At 36.2% G+C, this 21306-nt stretch overlaps 1 protein-coding gene across 6 annotated transcripts in view; it reads right to left on the reverse strand.

Annotated features, from left to right (window-relative positions):
- The window catches only part of LOC108740371 (tachykinin-like peptides receptor 99D), a 239604-nt gene that overhangs the window by 46786 nt on the left and 171512 nt on the right, over positions 1-21306 (reverse strand). For 4 of the 6 annotated variants that reach the window (XM_018474664.1, XM_018474665.1, XM_018474667.1 and 1 more), the window contains 2 exons: positions 19709-19855; positions 14775-14927 (listed from right to left, as the gene is read on the reverse strand). In XM_018474664.1, the coding sequence (XP_018330166.1) occupies positions 14775-14927; positions 19709-19855 (300 nt within the window). Of the gene's footprint in view, positions 1-14774; positions 14928-15427; positions 15988-19708; positions 19856-21306 lie in introns of those variants that run through there. The other 2 variants (XM_018474669.1, XM_025976461.1) reach the window with 2 other exon arrangements.

Below are 21306 nucleotides of genomic sequence, written 5' to 3' on the forward strand. Positions count from 1 at the left end.
TGTAGCGACCACGAGCGTGATTGTGTGCGATCGGGCATACGTGTGTGTGAGCGGCTTATCGATTCGCCGACTAGCCGCAGGCGCTTTTCTTCATGTGCGCCGTATCTGTAAACGTGTGTGTCGTACCTGCGTTCCGGGAAAGCAATTAAACCGTTCAAAGAAAACGAGACTTCTCTGGACGGCTGGAGAATGTTCCCGAAAGGAGGCAAGGGAGTATAAAAAGGAAGAGACGATCGCCAAAGTAAAGTGGAAATAAATTGACCGTTGCAGAAGTGAATCAAGAGATAGATTGACAGTGATAGAAGTGAAATAAATAGAACAGTGAATAGTAACAGTAGTGTAAATAAATAGAATAATTACCGAAGTTTAGTAATAATTTAGTAGTGTTTTTAAGTTTAATAGTAATTAGTGTAAATAAATAGTTTTCTTCTGAAAATTTAATTTGTTAATCCCACGAACATTACAATATCTAAAAATGTTCACACTCCATGTTAAATCGTCGCTTCAAGTAAGTGCTTTAAGAAATTGGAAACCCATATCCCCAAGTATAAAAGACACCTTAATCTAGGGCTATTTATAAAAAAAAAAACAAATAATCAATTAAATAGTACCACACGGCAAGATAAACAATGATGGTGATTAAATTTAGACAATGTTAAGGTTAAACAATTAGAATAAATAAATAATAAGTAAACGGAAATTTTCGTTCAGTACTTAACGGCGAAAAATACTCTTGAAATTCTAAAAAAGAGCTCAAGGGGAATAAACATTGGGAAAATATACATACTTATACGGATTAGTTAGGTAATTTGGTCAATTATTTACAAAACTTCCAAGCTCAAGCACACAAACCTCATAGATACTATACAGTTAAGAACAAAATAAAATACTCATGACTTAAAATGAATCAAGAATTTAATAACAAAATTAATGTTTTAAAATGAAAAAAGGGCAACTCAATATTACTTTAACTTATTCAATAAAACCAACCGAAAATTCAATAATAAAGCAACTCTATAAAAGCAATGACACAAATGTCTCATTACGTGGTACAAATCTGAAAATAATTAACCGAAATACATTTATCACAAAATACATTAGAAAATCTTAGTCCAATGACCAAGATAAAGTGAACTCTCACACGAAAAGCTCAAGTCGGTCTCGTTTTGAGGTCGGCCAGGATAAAGATGATTTCTGAAAAGGATTGTAGGAAACCATATTTAACGTTCACATTCCACATATTACCACAGAAAATTAACATTTTCAATCGCGATTACGATACCAATATTATGAAATGTAGGATAAAAGCAAGCAACGGGTCACATATAAGCAACTACACAGAAAATTAATTTTCCGTATTTTTTACCCAAGCATGGGTACTAAATAGAGTTGGGGATTCTACGTTCAAACAAAAAAGGATTTAATATCGGGGAGTTACCTAAATCTAGTTGGTTGTTAAAGAGAGTAATTTTTATTGTGGTAAAGAGTTCCCTATATACGAATAAAAATTCTGTAGTCATACAAGATGAACACTTTCCTAAACCGTGATAGTATAGAATTATTGAAGATATCCTCTAAATAAGTTTAACATTAATAAATTAATTAATTAAAAATAGCCTTGCGAAATATAAGCTTCTCTTACCGACGAAATTTACCGTTTCAAGGAAATGAAAGCATCAACAAAAACTATTCATCGACTAGGACCCATCGTACCTATCGTACATCGGAAGCCCTGCTTACAAACCGTGAAAGTATCTCAATCAAATTCTTCCAGAATACGTAAATCTTCAACCTAGGTATACCTACAATAAAAAATCCTTCAGATATAATTGATAAAATTAAAAACTTAACTTTATCCTATAGTTAGTTACATAGTTTCATTTAATGTTTGTAATCTATTTTTTGTATACTCTTTAATGACCTAACACATAGAAACAATTGATGATAAAATTGAGTCGTGTAATTAAAATTGCTATTTAATACCTATACCGTCAAATAAAATCATTTAGTTTTAATAACAGTTTCTATAAGCAAAACTATCTCCCCGCTATGGCCACTTTTCCCTGACATTTATGAAAATAAAATATTTAATTCTTGGATATTTCTGATGAACCAGAAATAGTTGAGTGCGGAACGAAAAATTCGCATGTAAGTGCATTAAAGAATTTGTAGGTGGTGGGAATCGGCACAGCCCCAGATGGGGATGGCATAGGACGCACGGATTCTTGTTTGACGGGAGATGGAGCTGTTTCAGAAGAAGAGCTTGAGGGAGATAAAGGTGGCTAGAGAGATACATTTTATGAGTCATATAATCATTTACTTTATACAAACTATGCATCACTCTTCTACCTCTGTATCTCATCCCTACATTTTAAGTATATGTAACATTTTGTCCTATTTAACATTGTCAAAAGCTTTCTTTAAATCTACGAATGGTATGTATGGACCTTTTCCTATTTTTGTCGTTGCTTCTATTGTTACCCGTAAAGCTATAAAGGCCTCATCGTTTCTTCATTTTTTCTAAACCCAAATTGATCTACTAATAGTTCTCGCGCCCATCTTTCCATCCCTCTCTGTACAATTCTCGTTTGATTTTTGACGCATGGGAAATTAAGCTAACTGTTCCCAATCTTTGATACCTATCCGCGCCATTGTTTGTAGGTACAGTTACTACCACGTTCCGTTTATAATCCTCCGGGACTTTTCCCGCCGGATAAATGTTACTAACTAGCCTAAACATACGAACCTCTTTTCCTACATGTTTTAAACTTTTAGCCTGTATCCCATCTATACATGGCGCCTTATTGTTGTTTAAGTTTTTTAATACCACATCAAGATAGATAGCTCCTACAGTCCTTCACTTGATTTTTGACTTTTTGCCTGAGAAGTAAATAATCTAATTGCTATATGCCTAAATCACCTAGCATCGTCCACGATTAATGCCTCCTAACGTAATGGTTAAATAAAGTATTTGCGACGTTTAACTTTTGTTTATCTCCCCTATCACTTATATTGCCTAATCCAAAAGAACCTGTTACTGCATCTCCTTTACTTTCACCTATAACTGCGTTGAAGTCTTCTATAAATATTAGGTATTCTTGCTCTTTCACTAAATTTAACAGGTCTTCTATATCTGCATACACCGCTTATACATCCTGATCATTGTAAGATGATGTAGGCATATAGACCTACACTGTTAAAATTTTTACCGGTTTCGAGTTTAATTTAATCGCTATTCTATCGCTCTTTTATAAGTAGCTTTCTACAATCTGTCCTGCTTTATTACGTTTTACAATTCCTACCCCCAAATTATCTTTCAGTGATCCTAAATGTATTATTCTAAAGTTTCCATTCCAGAAGCCTCCAGCTTCTAGCAAATGGACTTCAGTAATGCACACTATATGTAATTCTAGTCTACTCATCTAAACTTTCAAATTTTCTAACTACCCTGCTGGCCTCATGGTTCTAACATTTCATTCTCCGACTCGTGAAATATTACATATTCCCCTACTGCAACTTGCTGATATACCCCCAGGTAGTCCCAGCCCGGACATCCGAATGAGGGATTAATTTCCGTCTGGAGTGCTTTACCCTAAAGGAGGCCATCATTTGAGTTTCAGTTTGTGTCACTTGGAATATCATAATGTGGTGGTTTTCCGTTGTCTTCGGCACCAGAATGTCGTACCGATTCTCGTGATCTCTGCCACGCTGAGAACTAAAGAAGCTGCTACCTTCATTGAGGGACTTGTCCTAGTCTGGTTTCTCTTTATGAATTCCCCTTTATAGTAAAACCTATGGTCGGGTTCCCTAGGTCATCGACACTCTCAAGCCGATCCAGCCATTCTAGTTTGTATAAGAGCTTTGTCAATGTTTATATCCCATCAGATCGGATATTTATCTTACAACCAATAAAATCTAGATACGCGGCAGCGTGTCCAGCCAAGTTCAAAGAAAAAAAAAATAGCGACGCAGCAGCCGAACTATTTCGAGCTACTTTTGACCCCTTCACAACTCGAAACCTATTTAACCTACATACATGGAATTTGGCATATTTATTAAAGCCCCTTAGCTTGTCCAGAATCTAAAATTTCATAAATTTAGTGTAAACAGTTATTGTTTATTAACGTTTCAATATCGGCATTTTTATGATTGACTGACTCACTCACTGACTGGTTCATAGATTAAAAACCTAACCCACTTCCAGATGTAGACTCAGAACCTTAGTATTTGGCATCAAGGTAGACTATTAGGCGTAAGCAAATGAAAAAATCTAAGAACTAAATATAATTGATATAATTAGTACGAAAATATGGAAAATAACACCAAAAAGAAATCTTTACAGCGTAAACGTAGGGAAACAGAGTAGTTTTACAAATCCCATCAAAAACGTAAATGTGAAATGAGAATCAAGTTCAATATTACGAATATGCGTCGTTGTCTACTTCGCAGACAAAAGGATTAAGATCTACGTATATAGGTGCCAAGTTCTGTGTAGAAAATTCTAAAATTTTAGTTACACGAACATGCAAAATTCTAAAATAAAAATTTATATAAGAATTGCTTGTTTCCTGGTATTACTAGAATATTTNAATTGGAAGAAAACAGTAAAAGTTTGGAAAATAAATTGGAAGAAAATAGTAAAAGTTTGGAAAATAAATTGGAAGAAAATAGTAAAAGTCTGAAACGTGAATTGGAGGAAAACAGTAAAAGTTTGGAAAATAAAGTGGAAGAAAATAGTAAAAGCTTGAAACGAGAATTGGAAGAAAACAATAAAAGTTTGGAAAATAAATCGGAAGAAAACAGTAGAAGTTTGGAGAATAAATGGGAAGAAAAATTTAATAAGAATATTCAAAAACAGAAGAGAATATAAAAGTGCTGGAAGAATTGATCTTTAATGGAAAGACAAAACCAATCGAAGGGGATGTTGGCCCATCTAGTACACTCAACGAAGCTAGCCAAATCAACCAAGGAAGCGGTTTAGAGGGTTCTAACCAGGTCGTGTCAACTAAGTGGGTTCTGCGTACGGCTACCGGAGAAAAAGCGGTTGTTCATGGCGAAGCTAATGTCTCACTTGAAATCGGTAAGATTGTCTTTGACCATCGAGTGCTTGTCGCAGATATTGAAGATGACGTAATTCTTGGGCTGGACGTTTTACAAAAATACGATTTTGACATGAATTTAAGAAGACGCCTTCTGAGACTAAATGGCGAAGAATTCTATTTCAACGAAGATAGACANAGTTACACGAACATGCAAAATTCTAAAATAAAAATTTATATAAGAATTGCTTGTTTCCTGGTATTACTAGAATATTTGCCACTTAATAGGTAATATAAATTCTTAAAATTGAACAAACACAATGTGTTTATTTCACTTGGGATGTAATTCAAGCTCAAGATACGAGTAGGCTAGTTTTTACCAACAAACCAAATTTTAGAAAAGTAACATAATTATGTATTATATCAACCTAACAGTACAATACAATAAAGTGCAATACACACAGGACAACCACAAACCTGCGTATGACTTAACGAAGATAAGTTGATTGGACAAATATAATATACCTTCGCCATTGAACACTTAAAGGTTTGGATGGGCCCAAACCTAGAGGTCTCTCAACCCTCAGTTATCATGGTGGTTTCCTGGGAAAAATCCGTTTCAAAGGATGAGATCCCCAGGTAGTCCTCTTATTTCATCTTGGTGCAGCTGTACTGGTTTGGCGTGTGAATTAGGCAGGTGCCGCAAGTAAAATCTTCATTAGGTGCTCATTTAAGAAGTTAATTATCAATCGTGTGTTTTATGAAATTACTGAATAACTGATTATGACATTTTTATCATTATGATACTTGATATTTGACAACACATCGCGACAGATAGAGAGATACATTTTATGAGTCATATAACCATTTACTAAATATTTATTGTGAGGGGTGGTGACGACCACTCAGAAAACGTATCCGCTCACATTCCCGGAAGTTCCTACCGTGAAATTTCTTTGATATACACCTCCGAAGGGAGGCGATCGGGGATGATGAGAAACATCCCTAGACTCCTGTGAAGGGGGTGGGACGACTTAGTACCCAGAATTGTACCCAACTGCCTTTAAAAAAGGGGTGGTGTCCTAACACCAATTGACCTCGTTTAAAGTAAGTTTTTACAGGACATTGCCAAATAACGTGGACGCAACCCAAAATTGGCCCAAATAGTTTGCAAGAAATGGTACGTCAGGTCGAGGGATGATCAACGTGAGAAGGGGGAGCAAGCTCCCCCGAGGGGTTTATTTGATTTGTTAAAAATATGTAAAATGGTAAGCAGAGGTTATTTTCTTTTATTTGTTTGTTTACCACTCGTACAAGTATATTTATATAGAGGGCTTTCTCCAAATGTATTAAACTACAAGTTTGTTTTATAGTTTGACCACAGCGAACACGTACCATTACCTGACTGATTTTATTTAATTATTAATATTTGAACAATTTTAATAATAAAGTAACTGTTTTCAAAAATTCACCGTACATCTTTTCAGGAGTGGTATTCCGTGTTTGCAATTAGTGGTTGAATTGTGGAGCAAAATTACCATTTTTTTAGACCCACATAAACGAATTATAATCAACATACAGATATTTACTTGTAACTTGTTCATTCTTTAGATATGAACCTGACTAATTTCCTGCCAATTTCATAATCGGTTGTCGCCACGCATCCGAAAGCCCGTTGTCATTTTTATTTTCTTATGGATTAGGAGCTAATTTTGAATTTGATTTGAAAAAGATTATTGCCTTATCTACTTTGAGCCAATTATGGCTTATAATAAGAATTATTGCTTTGGGGAAACCAGAAGTTATTCTTTTCAGATAATAAGTTATTGCTAACTCTAGTCGATATTGATTAACTTTAATAAATCACGATAGTCTAGTGTGTACAAACACTTTAAAAAAAAGTATCATAAAACTTGAACTAGTTTAGTGACGATATACGAGGGTCGTTCAGAAAGTGATAATTTGTGGTGTAATACTTTTGTGCTTGGAACCATTTACCCGAATTAATGAAAAATAAAACACAACAATGTCTCGTCAGCAGCCACGATCTCTTCGCCGTATACTTGCAATATTAGATTCTAACGATGAAAATAATATTAAATTGGTAATTGATACCGCTCCACTATCATCAGACAGTACAATAGTGACGAATGGACAAATGCTTCATCTCACAGCAGCCACAGCTGAGTAAGCTAGAGGATTAGCTAATAAGACAGGAGGTAGTTCTACAGACAGACAACAGTTAATTCCGTCTCGTGACCTGGAGACTCCAGAAATGACCATTAGCAAGTGGATTGAAAAAGTGGATCAGTTAAAAAGAATTTATCGTTTGAATGGTGAAGTCACCACTTTCAATGCAGCGAAACGATTGAAAGGACTAACATCCAAGTGGTTTGAAACACAACAATTACCAACCGTATTGGAGGAAATTAAATAATGATTGATACTAACGTTCCCACCTAAGGTTAATTACTTCCATTTACTTGGCGAGATGCTAGCATGAAGGAAACAAAAACATGAAAAGTATCCTTCAATATTTTTTCGCTAAGCTGTTGTTGTTCACTATTGTGGATAATTGGAGGACTTGACAACGCTATCCTTCGACGTACAGCGAAAGCGGGTCATCATCAGTCATTAGAAAGCCCACTTGCTTTTCTGAAAAATATCCAGCAAACAACCAAACCCGAAACACACAAGAAACCCACATCTACCTTTAACTCAAAACTTTCCAAACGAGGTTCCAAAGAAAATAGATGCTTCTTATGCGGTGAAGAGGCGCATAAGTCACATGACTATAAAATAGCTTCTACTTAGAAAATATGCAAATACTGCAACAAACGTGTCCACCATGAAGATAAATGCTATTCGAAAAGGAATAATGAAGCATCAAAGAAAATAGACGCAGGCGAATAACCGGAAGTATTACAAGGACGTCTGGATTATTAACCATCCCGTTAAAGCATACATAAACTTTGACAGTGAAAGAAATATAATAAGAAGCTCAATAGTTAAAGAATTAGGTTTCCAAATCGAAGACTCCGATATCGTTCTTAACACTAATTTTCGTGTTTCAACTGTTGGTGTTACTAATTTCAAACTTAAAATCGATGAACTAATTTGTTTCACTAAAGCCGACATTGTCACTGACCATATTTAGAAAATCCCATTAATGATAGGACACCTTGTGTCAGAACTTTCGAATGTGATGGTATATAAGAACGATAAAATTTTAAACTTAAAAGACAGTACTAAAGTTGAATTATAGCCCCGCGAAAAAACAATTATACCGCCTCAGAATCAAACATTACAGTTTTGGGTGTCAGTAATGAGAATATAATGTATATGATTATGAAGAGCTTCTGGGCTTTTCTGCCGTAGTCGAATTCTAATTGCAGATGTTTAGTCATACTTAATAGAAGGCATCTTCAGTGTTTCATGTGAAATCTTAGACGTGATTTTACATTAGTCTCGCGGTCACGGTTGGCTGGTACTGCATTATCGTCATGTTTCGTTCCGGTATGTTGCACCCTCGTTAATTAGTTTCTTAGCACTGATTTCCATGCTCTGTTTATCTTTAATCCGTCTTTCCTGTTAAGATTCTCCGGATATTGTGCAATTTCTAATGCTTCTTTCCTAGCTAAATTGTAATAGCCTGACGTTGCGTTTCTTCGAAGGAGATCCTGTGTCCTTCCTTCCAGGAATGTTCTGCTAAAGCGAATTTATTTGGTTGGTGTAATCGCAAATGTCTTTCCTGTTTCTTTTTCCTTGTTGCGATCGTGCATTTCGTCATGCCTATGTATACCTTGGAACAATCTCCGTAAGTAGACTCCCAGTGTACGTATGTAGTGGGTTTAGTTGGTATTTGGGGTTTCGTAGTTACTGGCGTATCTCCGTCGTAGGTGTGAAAATCGTCCTAATTCCATTCTTATGTGGTAACTTAGAAATCCAATTCGTTACGTTGAGGATGTATTGCAAAGTTATCGTGATCATGGTTGACTCCTCCTTGTTGTTCACCGTTCGTGGTTTACGGCGTGATCTTATTGCTCGTTCAATGTCATTTCGTGTGTAACCGTTATCTCACAGTACGGTTCGTAGATGTTCAAATTTTTCTTGGCGGTGTTGATGATCAGCTAATTTTTCTCCTCTTTCATTGTGAAGTTGATGTTGTGTTACCCGTTAAGAAGCTCTAGTGTTGTAGATGTTTCTTTCCGTGCTGTCAAATGATAAACGTGACATTCACGTATCTAAGTGATAACTTCGGTTTCTTGGGAGGTTTGCGTACAGCTTCCTTTTCGAAATTTTCCATAAAGAAGTTGACTAAGACTGGACTCAGTGAATTCCCCATTTCTTGCCGTTCTGGCAAGTCTGATAAAAGGTCTTGCGGGTAACACAGAACATAAGAATGGAATTTTCACACCTACGACGAAGATACGCCAGTAACTACGAAACCCCAAATACCAACTAAACACACTACGTACCCTTGCAGTCTACTTGATTCCTTGCGGAGATTGTTCCAAGGTATGCGTAGGCATGACGAAACGCACGATCGCAACTAGGAAAAAAGAACACGAAAGACATTTGCGGTTACATCAATCAGATAAATTCGCTTTAGTAGAACATTCCTGGAAGCAAGGACACAGGATCTCCTTCGAAGAAACGCAACGTCAGGCTATTACAATTTAACTAGAAAGTAAGCCTTAGAAATTGCACAATATCCGGATAATCTTGACAGAGAAGATGGATTAAAGATAAACAGAGCCGGAAACTGCAGGCAACCAAGTGGTATACCCTCCTGGACATGATGTCCGGCTATCACTAGATTCCGATTGAAGACGGTTCCAAAGCCTATATTTCATTCATTACTCCGGACAGTCGTTACGAATATAGTAATGTTCCGTTCGGTCACTGTAACGGACCCAGCGTACTCCAAAGACTTCTTAGCAAACTTCTGACCTCTCACAGTGACTTGGCCGCAGTATACCTCGACAACATTCTAATTTTTTCAAAAACAGAAGAAGAAAATCTGACTAAACTCGAATCCTTGATACAAATCATTGGACAAGAATCTGAATCTCCAAAAATGTAGTTTTTTACAGAACTCAGTCAATTATCTTGGCTTTGAAATTTCATCAGATGGTGTGCAATCTAGTTTATCCAAATATTCACCAATTATGAATTTTGGAACACCCAGTAACTCTCACGATGTACGACAGTTTTTTGGTCTCACCGGATATTTTCTACATTTCAGTCAAAATTATGCACTTATTTCGGTGGAACAGGAAATTTTGTTCTTGAGCGTGGGTACAAGAACAGGAGGCTGCTTTCAAAACCCTTAAACAAAAATTGACCAGTAGACCAGTACTAGAAACATATTCCCCTGATTTAGACACCGAAGTGCAAACAGGCGCCTCAATTATGTGTCTGGGAGGAATTCTGCTTCAACGACATGACTCGTTCTTACACCCAGTTTTTTATGACATCAGAAAAACAACCAATGTCGAAGCAAAATACCAGAATATTCCTACTGGGAAAATAGTTTGTAGTATTCAATGATTGCAATGCTATCAAAAGTACTTGGTCGAAAATAGATCTTCTCCCACGTATTGCTAGATAGTAGCTGTTGCTACAAGAATTTAATTTTAAAATAAAAACATGTTGATGCACTGAGTTGGAAACCGAACTCGCAGGAAGAACCCTTCCAAGAACAAAATACACTTAGGATACAACCAATCGACTGGGTCCTTTCTGCCCAACTCACTGACGAGAAAATTAAACTAATCCGTGAAGTACTGTCGAAACCACCACAAAGCGATTATGAGCACAATACATACAAAAAACTATGGATTGCGCTACGGTCGCGTATACCGAATCATAGTAAGAGGTGTCCAATGGGTCGTACCAACGGGGATGCGGCAACATTTCGCTCTTAAAAACACATTAGACGCTTTGTGCAACAATTATTGGTTCCGCAACATGAGGAGCTATATTACGAAATATATTGCAAGTTGTATCCCGAGTTTTTACAGTAAACAACCCACATGTGGTAGAAACGAAGGTTATTTGTATCCTATCCCTAAGGAAAAACGCCCCTTTGAAACATTACAAATAGATCGTCTAGCACTTTTTAATAAAAGTGAACGCGGAAACATGCACCTCATAGTGTTAGTAGACTCTTTTACGAAGTATCTTATTACTAGACCAGTGCGATATACAAAAACTAAATTTGTTATTAATTTCCTAGAGGACATACCTAATACAGACATACGGTGTGCCCAAGCGATTAATAAATGACCGTAGAAGTACACTTACTTCCAAGATATTTTGAAAGTTCTGCAAAGGAAAAACTATATAAAACATATTAAAAACTCAATTTCTACACCACGTGCAAACGAACAGTTAGAGTGGTACAACCGCACAATACCTTCTAGACTGATCACTTTCGAAGACGATGTCAATTGGGACAAATATATCAAAAGGGTCCAATTTGCAGTGATCGACACCATACACAAAGATACCAAAAGGACATCTAATGAACTTCTCATGGGTTATCGCCCATATAGTGTGTCAGATACTCCCCTTATAAACGAAATTACTGATTCCGAAGAGCAACAAAATCTGGACCACAGTAGATCCAAAGCTAGTCAACTTATCGAGGAAAGCCAAACTCGGCACGAAATAACTTTTGATAGAAAACGCAAACCTCCAAAACTCTACAAGATTAGAGATCTTGTACTCATTGATAAACAAACTATTGACGACAGCCCAAGCTCCAAATTACGTCCACGATATGCCGGCCCAATGATAGTTAATCGGTTCTACCAAACGATCGGTACCTCGTTGCCGACTTACCGAATTCAAAAAGGCGTGTTAAGGGAAAATATGAAAATGTTATCTGTGTCGACAAAATGATGAAGCCCTGGGTACTTCCAGGCGGAATTTGAAAGCAATCGGATATTGATGATGATAACATTCAAGACGACCTTCCACTCCCAAAGAACTATCAAACGAAGCTCTCTAGGACGAGGACTGGTCAGGATTGGCCGAATAAAAGGACCTGGTAGTCTTTTAAAAAACAAAAAGGAATATTTATGTTCCAGGTAATGATCGATAAGATGTTAATATTCGCTTGTTAATTTTCACAATACATAAACATAAACTATGACTGATGGATGCGTGACGACGGGGCCGAGATGTACTTGCAAAAAATATTGTCTTGGTGCAGCACCAAATATTATTTTCCTGTGAGAAAGGTATTTACCTAATTTTGAAAACAATTTAATTGGTATTGAAGACTGAAAATGCTCACAACGTGTAAGTGAACCAAACACGTGTCCGCGTTTTTTAAACTGTTCTGGTTAGTTGGGGTAAGACCTTTCCTTTTTATTTGTATTTACACCAGTCTCCTTTATATTTATTTCATGAACAATGTAGTTATTTAATCAACTCTTATCGCAATGGGTGTCTAAACATTATTATGTGTAGTAACATAGTGGTAACGTGTTGAAATTTGCTATACATAACACAATCTTCACTGTTTTTTCTGGTTTTCATACAAATTTTTTGTCCCTTCATCACACTGCTTTACTTACTATGTGATTCCCTATTGCAGCTAGTTAACACCTTCCAAAGCTCAGTACTTGTTTCTGTTACACCCTATATTAGACATGACGCAAAGTATGGAGCAAACCCTATTGGAGGGACGTGTTGTACAGAAGTAATTAGAATATAGCTATTGCGAAGCATCGATAAGAATTTTTAAAGACTTGATACTACAAAGACGCAAAGTATTCAACATTTTCGCCCTCATAAAATTTGACACAGACATTCGAAAATTACCACAAAAACATATTATTAAAATTTGCTAACAGTGATCGAAATCTCGAACTGATGGCAAGTTTTGCAGGTACCTGAAAATGATCAATGAAAACTAATTTTGTTTTAGTGTTTTTTTTAGTTGCTAACCTTGTTACCGAAGCACTTTTCGGTAACAAGGTTACCTTTTTTAGGGACTGAAGTGAATAGCTATTTTGTTTGTTCTACAATGAAAACCAAATAGAGCTAATTTGAGATACAGTATACAGGGTGTTTCTGAAATAAGTAGCAAGCTTTGGAGGGTGTTAACTAGATGCAATAGGAAATCGCATGGTGAATAAAGCAGCGTGATTAAGAAACAAAAAAAATTGTATGACAACAGGACCATATTGCAACCCAAAGCCCTAGGCATGAATTGGTAACATATGGTTACATCGATGTAAAATGTAAACAGTGACGGTTGTGGAACGGCTAATAAACTTAAATATCAATAGCTTCCGACTAGGCGACCACACCTAATAACCTTTAGACGCCCATTGCGATAACCTATAAGTAAGTAACTATTTGTATTATCGCTGATAGTTTATAGTACTATTTAAAGTACACCTCGGCATGACATTAAGAACTTCAACATCAGTAAATACATACACGCTTACGTATGTGTACAACAAAAATTATTTCTAAGTCGCGCAAAAACGTCGGCAATTTGGCGCATTTCATTTGCAACGATCGTACATGATCGTGAAAATTGTTAACGTTCTGCATCGGCGTTGATACACGCGATGTTTCATAAAACCTCTTACAAAAAAGTCAAACGAATTTAGAACTGGGCTAAGCGTCGGTCATGATACAGGATCCGTAGGTCCAATCCAGCGTTCAGGAAAATGTTCATCTAGAAACTAACGCATTGGTCAATGCAATAATACTATTCTAAATTAACCTGTGACATTGACACATTGACCTACTTCTAATGACTTCGAGAGTCTACATATGTACGTAATATAACATAAGCTTACAACGTTAAAAGAACAAAGAACTTCTCTAGACTGGATGTAAATGTTGACATTGTTAACCACACTTAATCTAATCTAACAAATAACAAACAATACATGGGTACAAAAATAGGAAAGAAATACAACACGGATGCGGCTAAGTAGCAGCTGATAGATGCATCGTTGCAATGTAGTATTTTCCTGAGTGATCCTACCAGGTTGACTCTCGGACCACCAAAGATTTACTTAATTGTTTTATAGAGCCCTTTCACCCCCTGTAAGCTTGCTATTTAGTTCAGAAGCATCTTGTATAAATGAATTTTCCAATTGTTATTTTGGACAAGGGAGAAAATATTGCAAACACCTACATGCAGTTGAATAAAAATGTATGGCGTTTTCTTAAAACATTCCTTTCTTTTGACTAAAACAGATGAACATGAATTTGTAAAGATTGCTTTACAGATTTCTGTGATAATATCGGGGACATAGACTGATAGATAAATGAGAAAATACAATGGCTGGTATATTCGCAAATTTTACCCATTACGTTAATTAGTCTCAAGTTACAGATATCAATTTAGCTATTGCCAAAATAAATTTATCAGACTACCAAACATTTTAAAATTTGATAAGGGTACTACAGTACTTAGAAAGTAGATCAAAGCACTGCATAATACAAAAACATTGTCACAGATAATGTCTAATGTCATATGCAAACAGATTTAGCAAAGGTAAGAAAATTGGCGTACTACCAACATTAACTGCTATAGGAGAAAAGAGAGAAGGATAGGGCAGTAGATAATCACTGTGACCAACTAATTTTGAAGAAAAGGAACTCAAAGGACGTAATAATATTGAAAAATAATTAAGTAAAAACCAAAAAACACTAATCTGTATAAGACTTACTAATATTTTTATGACCACCACTTACACAAAAAGTAATTAGTTACGGTTCTCATCCTCTTATGGGCCAGTACAATCCATATCACAATAAGATTACCACCAGTTGCCACAATAACCATAGATAAATAAAGAACACTCCATAAAATTTGTCGCCATATAGGTAGAATGAATTCGTTCTTATCTGGAACATACACATATATATGTATATATTTATTAAGATTTACCCTTTTTTTGGTATAATCGTATAAACATTATAAATGTCTTATATTCCCTAAGTACATGAATTTGAGGGATAATAGCATCAGTTAGTGCACAAGCTGAGAGATGTTAACTTATAGATTAAACCTATAGAATTTGATACTTTATACAGCAACATTTTTTTTATATATAGGAGTGAATTCACAGTTGGAGAACGGGGCGTATTAAGGTACGTATAATTATAAATATAAAAAATATTTAAGTAATTTTAATGAAACTTGTAGGAAGATGCACAATTCGCTAACTCTCAAGGGCTGATTCTACCTTACCGTACCATTGCGAAGAATCGTTTTAAACACGTTATTGATTTTATTGTATAACCAATCTCTGTTCAGTTGCAAGTTGTATGTATGTCAAGCACACTGACCATTTTGTTGTTATCCATAAGTTTCATTAATAAACATCCATTTCAAAAGTACTTACATGTGTTATATGGCTTAAACAGCCAGCCCAACGTTCCTCCCGAATAACGAACGGTCCATGAAAAACATTATAATTATTCGAGAATAATCAGCTTATACACTTTAGTGTGGTAAAAATCCCGTAAGTTCAGTGTACCTACTCCTTATCGATTTTATCAAGGTACCATCAACAGTGTTGTACAACTGAAATATTTTCCAGTATTTGTTGAACTTTAAAACTCTTCAATATAAAATGTTGCGTTCTAAACAAACAGGTTCTGATACTCAATGCACATCACCTTCTAATGAAATATGTCTAATGAGTAACTTAACGTGTTAATTACTACAGTTCGGGAGTTAATTCTACAAACAACACCATCGTCCGCAGTAACATCACAAAATGATATTTCTTCAGAAAATGTAGGATGTTTTCCTAAATGTACGGCACATTTTAATGGTTCCAATTTTTCTAATGTTAATGCGTTTTTGGATAACATCCTGACAAGATCAAGCAAGTACTTGGTGGGTTTGAGTAAAGAACACGATAAATTCCAAGAATGACACTTTAGCAGTATTTCGTGATAGATTTTTTTTTCTCGTATTTCCGTAAGTGTTTTCAAGAGAACAGGGTAACACAGGGGCACCGAATTTTTTTTTGTCAAATGATATTTATACCAATCGAAGCCCAGATCGATATTGTGTTCGGACTGATCTCACGTAAAATTTGAAAAAGACATACCAGATGAAATACAGTTTTAAAGTAGAGTAGATTCGAAGCAAAACTCAGTCGGAAAAGATTAGGAAGAGAATTCCGGCTAGATGCGCTTATTGCAAAAATTGTTATCATGTCAAAACGAAAGTTGAAGAAAAAGGAGAAGCCCCCAGAAACAAGCAATTCTGATCAGGTTACTACAAGTAAGACTCAATTCAGCTGTTATGGATTCGGTGCACTTGGAGTCACTAAATCTAGATGTCCAACTTGTGAGAACAAATTGTTTAAGCTCCTATGAGACGGCATTTCAAGGAACCAGTAGCATTAGATCTCTACTGTCAAGTACCATTCATGGATTTCACGATGCAAGTTACGCGGATTGTGGTGTGCAGGCTAGTTGTATAGAATTTTCAAAAGTTAAGTTAAGATTTTGACAGCTCGGTTGCTACTCTGTCCTAGGCTGATGGAAGGAATCATACTAGGTAGTGTCCGACCGAAACTGGTTTTTACGACCGAAATCGAAACCGAAACCGAAACTTCCTTATAAGGATCATGTTTTGAGAGAAAAATAAAGAAAACGTTATTATAATCAGTCAGTTTTATTTTTTTATCTTTAAATCACATAGCTCTGCAGTCTTTGACATTTTCACTTATTGNGTTTTGAGAGAAAAATAAAGAAAACGTTATTATAATCAGTCAGTTTTATTTTTTTATCTTTAAATCACAGAGCTCTGCAGTCTTTGACATTTTCACTTATTGATAATCAAATCAAAATCAACATAACAACCCCTCATTTAAGGAAATACTTTAATTGCGCCTTAAAAATACTTAAAATAGGTGAGATGTTTATTTGAGTAAGTATAGTATACTTCGCTTGGGTGGACTTTAACGCGCCGAACATGACCGAGCAGCGCGCGAGAACTCCCGAACGCAGTTTCGGTTTCGGTCGTAGTTTCGGCAGGTTTTCCACCGAAACCGAAACTAAACCGAAACTCGTTTTTTTGCCGAAATTCGACCGAAACCGAACTTTCGGTCGGACACTAATACTAGGCAAACTTTTAAATGTCACCATTGAAATCGGTGGTGAGTAAATACAAGTAAGATTGAAGGTATTGCGTCATCTGACGCAGAATAATACCCTATTGGGATGCGATTTCCTCGAATTTGCAGGAATCGTATTCAATATTCCTCAAAAGCATAGGTACTTTTACGATGACCCTGATATACATTTCCAAAGGAACGACACGTCTTGAAACTCTTCAAATTTCAAGTTTTACGTTACAAACTAAAGTTGGTGTACATTTAAGTGTGAAATAACAGAAATTAGTCGAAAAGTTATTAAGGAGAAAATTCAACTCCGCTAATTGAACACATCAAAAGGTTTCTTCAACAAAAACTGAATTAATTATTGGCTTTAGGCATAACTGAAGAATGCGAATTTCCATGGGCAATTGGCTATCGACGGCTCAACCATTCTACCGTTGCCGACATATTCTTTCAAATGAGTTATAACAAATATCTAAACCCACTCCTTTTATGTCCACGATTGATCTCCAGTTTGGATGTTGGCGACATCTTTTGGTATTTTTGGTCATTCTTTGCTTATTTAGATGATATTCTAGTATTGTCCAAAAAATTTGATAAACGCACTGAAGATTTAAAGTGCGTGTTGCATTACGTGCGCGACGCGACAACTATTAATTTTTTTCGAGAATTCGTTAAGTAAGTAATATATTATTAGCTCGGCAGGAATACAAACTGATCCGGACAAAATCGCCGCGATCAAAGACATTAAACCGCCAAGATGTAAGAAACACACTCATAGTGGTATACAAATTTGTTCGTGGTTTAAGAAGCTTGCTCTGAACTTTTCCGAAGTTGCACGTCCGTTGACTGATTTATTGAAAAAAGACCGCGAGTTCGAGTTCAGTGAAAGGAACTACATTCGTTCGAATCTCCGAAGAAGACTTTAATTAGTAGTCCGATGCTTATACAAGCTGATCCGAATTAACCCTATAAAATATAAACTGATGGTAGTGCCTTCGAGGGGGGAGAATATAAATGAACGGCCTGTTAAGTCTGAAAGCCGCCTAGTAACTCCAGCAGAGCTACTTTTACTATGGATAAGTGTGTCGATTGTGGAAAACACAATGTTAAAGTAAATGTGTAAAATAGCACACATAATTTCTATTACACACTTATCAATATCAAATTACACACCTACGTCTTTTAAAACACATTTGTGTGTGTGTTTTGCACCACGCTGCCTTTTGCAGTGTACCTACTGATCATCAACAGCTACAGTGGTTGTTCTCCGTTAAATCACCATCAAGTAGATTAGCCAAATGGGCAATGAGAATCCAAAGCCTGGATATAAAGATAGTCTATACACCAGGGAAGATAAATGTCGCTGCTGATAACTTATCTCGATCCATTTGCGACTACAACTCGACATCCTCGTGTGACCAAAAATCGATTACTCTCAGCTTAGCAATATAATAGTTATCTTAGGAGGAAGCAGTCAGTTGGACTTGGTTAGATGGACCAAAAGAGGTTACATTATAGTCAATGGTGGATGGATTCTGACTGTAATTGTGAAAAGCTGCAGTTGGTACTTCCTGAAAGTCTCCGTAAAGACATACTTCGAAATATCAATGATTCTGCTAGGGACACTTTGGTATAGATAGAACTATACAAAAGATCGCTACCAAGTACTAGTTTGTTGGTATGCGTCTATTCACCGCTGATTATATAAATAATTGTGTAGAGTGCCAGTGCTATTGGCGTTCGTTGCAAACAAAGGTGAATAAAAGAAAATCGCCGAACAAGGCGTACTCGATATTCTGATATTAAGGAGCATTATAAAAAAGTTTAAACTTTCTCAAAAAGTATTAGCAGTAGATAGTAACATCCTTTTATTGGACGAAAGGAAATAAAACAAAAATTATGGCATTCCATTTAAAAAAATAGTTATGCCAGTTCGAAGCAATTTATCTTGGAAGTGGTAGATTTCAATGAATTTGAAAAGAACATGTTTGCGTTAAGCTATGTGTGAAAATAAGACGCCTCTGATGTGTGCTTCTGTTTCGGAAAGAACACTGTAACAACCTATTTATTGATTTAGAACGAATTTTATGGAAATTAATGCATTTTAGACATAATATATGGTTAACAAAGTGACATTTAAATTTAACGAGGAATTCAAAAATGCAATAATAAATGGGGCATTCCGTTTAAGAAAATGAAGTTAGGTTGCCTTCAGGAAAAGTGGGACACTGTATAATCGAAAATAATTTTGGGTTATGAATATACTCATACAGTACCACTTTTGTAAGATACTTTTTTTGATATCTTCAACTGTAAAGTAGTTATTGAAGAAACCCTCTTGCTTGGGACACCCTGTATGTATATAATCACCCTCCTCTATCTGTACCAATACTTACCTACTTAATGAAGTTACTGAAGTAGCGAAACCATTATTACCGTATCTTTTCTATTATAATCATTATACACGGTATACATTTAATTGCAATAATTATAATCCTTAACTTTATTTTGATAAGGTTAGTGCGGGCTGGCATCACTACTTACCGTTAGAAAATACTGTAGAATTTGTACTATTATGGACAGATATACTGATAAATGTCGGGGACACAGTAATATTAGTAGTGTAGAGTAAATGACTTCCAGCCATTTTGTTAGGTATGTTTTTGTGGGAAGTCACCTTAAGGCCATTTTCTGAAACAAGAAGAATGATTGATTGTTATTGCTCTTATATAACAAAATTTGTATAATACTGACACAAGCGAGACAAGGCGTTGGCGCCTCGAAGGTTCATGCAGCTTTGATTTACATATTAATCACAAAATTAACCCTTTAAATTTTCTATTATATTTGCTCATGAAAAGTCTACAGTGCTAGTCATCAAAAAATAACAATTCGCTAGTCTTTCTAGAATGGGCACGCACTTACTTGCCCATGAAAAAAAATATTAAAAAATCGATTCTTTTTGGCCCGATTAATCGCTCTCAGATTTCCATCTTTAGTCCCTGATAATAAAAATATATATAATAACTGAGAACAAGAATTACCTATTTTTTAAGTTAGTTCAGTTAGTTACTTAACTCAGTGCGCCTAAAAGGAAAAAACTCGTCGATTCTTGTTAGAAAATGAACGGGCGGGTGATCGAAAGCCGTCCTAATTTTTGCGACACTTAAAGATCATCGCAGTCTCCGACTACATTATCCGAGCCGTATATTTTAATCGATGCCCAAACAACATCCAGCCGATGAAGACATGACCGATCGTTGCCAGTACATCACCGTCCACAGGCGACATGTATAATATGTGGGTATATCAAGGAATCTGTATCAAATTTTATGTGAATAACAAAATTAGGTGTGCTGACGCATTCAGAATATTAACTGTGTGTATAAGGCCGAGAAGATGTGAACGACGAAAACGTGCCGGACGCTCGAGCACGTCAACAAAAGACGAAAACATTGTAGAAGTGAAGAAAATAGTATTGGCCAATCGTCGAAACACCGTTAGTGAAGTTGCTGAGGATCTAAAGATATCGATTGGCTCCTGCCATTCGATTTTTACCAATGATTTGGGCGTGAGACCAATTTCAACCAATAACAGCATCGCATTATCATTGCTAAGGAGCTGTTGGACTCTGTGCGCGACGACCCAAATTTGATCCAGAGGGTCATAACTGGTGACGAATCATGGCTTTATGGTTATGACGTGGAAACCAAAGCTCAATCATCCCAATGGAAGTTGCCGCAGGAGTCAAGACCGAAAAAAGCGCACCAAGTTAGGTCAAATGTGAAGGTTTTGCTTACAATTTTCTTCGATGGTGCATGGTGCATCATGAGTTCTTTCCACAGGGTAGAACGGTCAATAAAGAATATTACCTGCAAATTATGCGCAACTTGCGCGAAGCAATCCGCCAGAAACGCCCGGATTTGTGGAAAAACAATTATTGTACCATAATAACGCCCCTGCTGACATATCGCAGCTTGTGCGCCAATTTTTGGCCAAAAATAACACACTAATAATAATGCCGTAGCCCCCTGTGACTTTTTCTTGTTCTCGAAACTGAAGAGGCCCATGAAACGACTCTACGATTAAGGAGATAAAGATGGCATTGAAGGAGGAGCTGAACAAGATCACAAGAAATGATT

Source organism: Agrilus planipennis, unplaced genomic scaffold (assembly GCF_000699045.2).
Source record: "Agrilus planipennis isolate EAB-ADULT unplaced genomic scaffold, Apla_2.0 scaffold75, whole genome shotgun sequence".
Lineage (NCBI taxonomy): Eukaryota > Metazoa > Arthropoda > Insecta > Coleoptera > Buprestidae > Agrilus > Agrilus planipennis.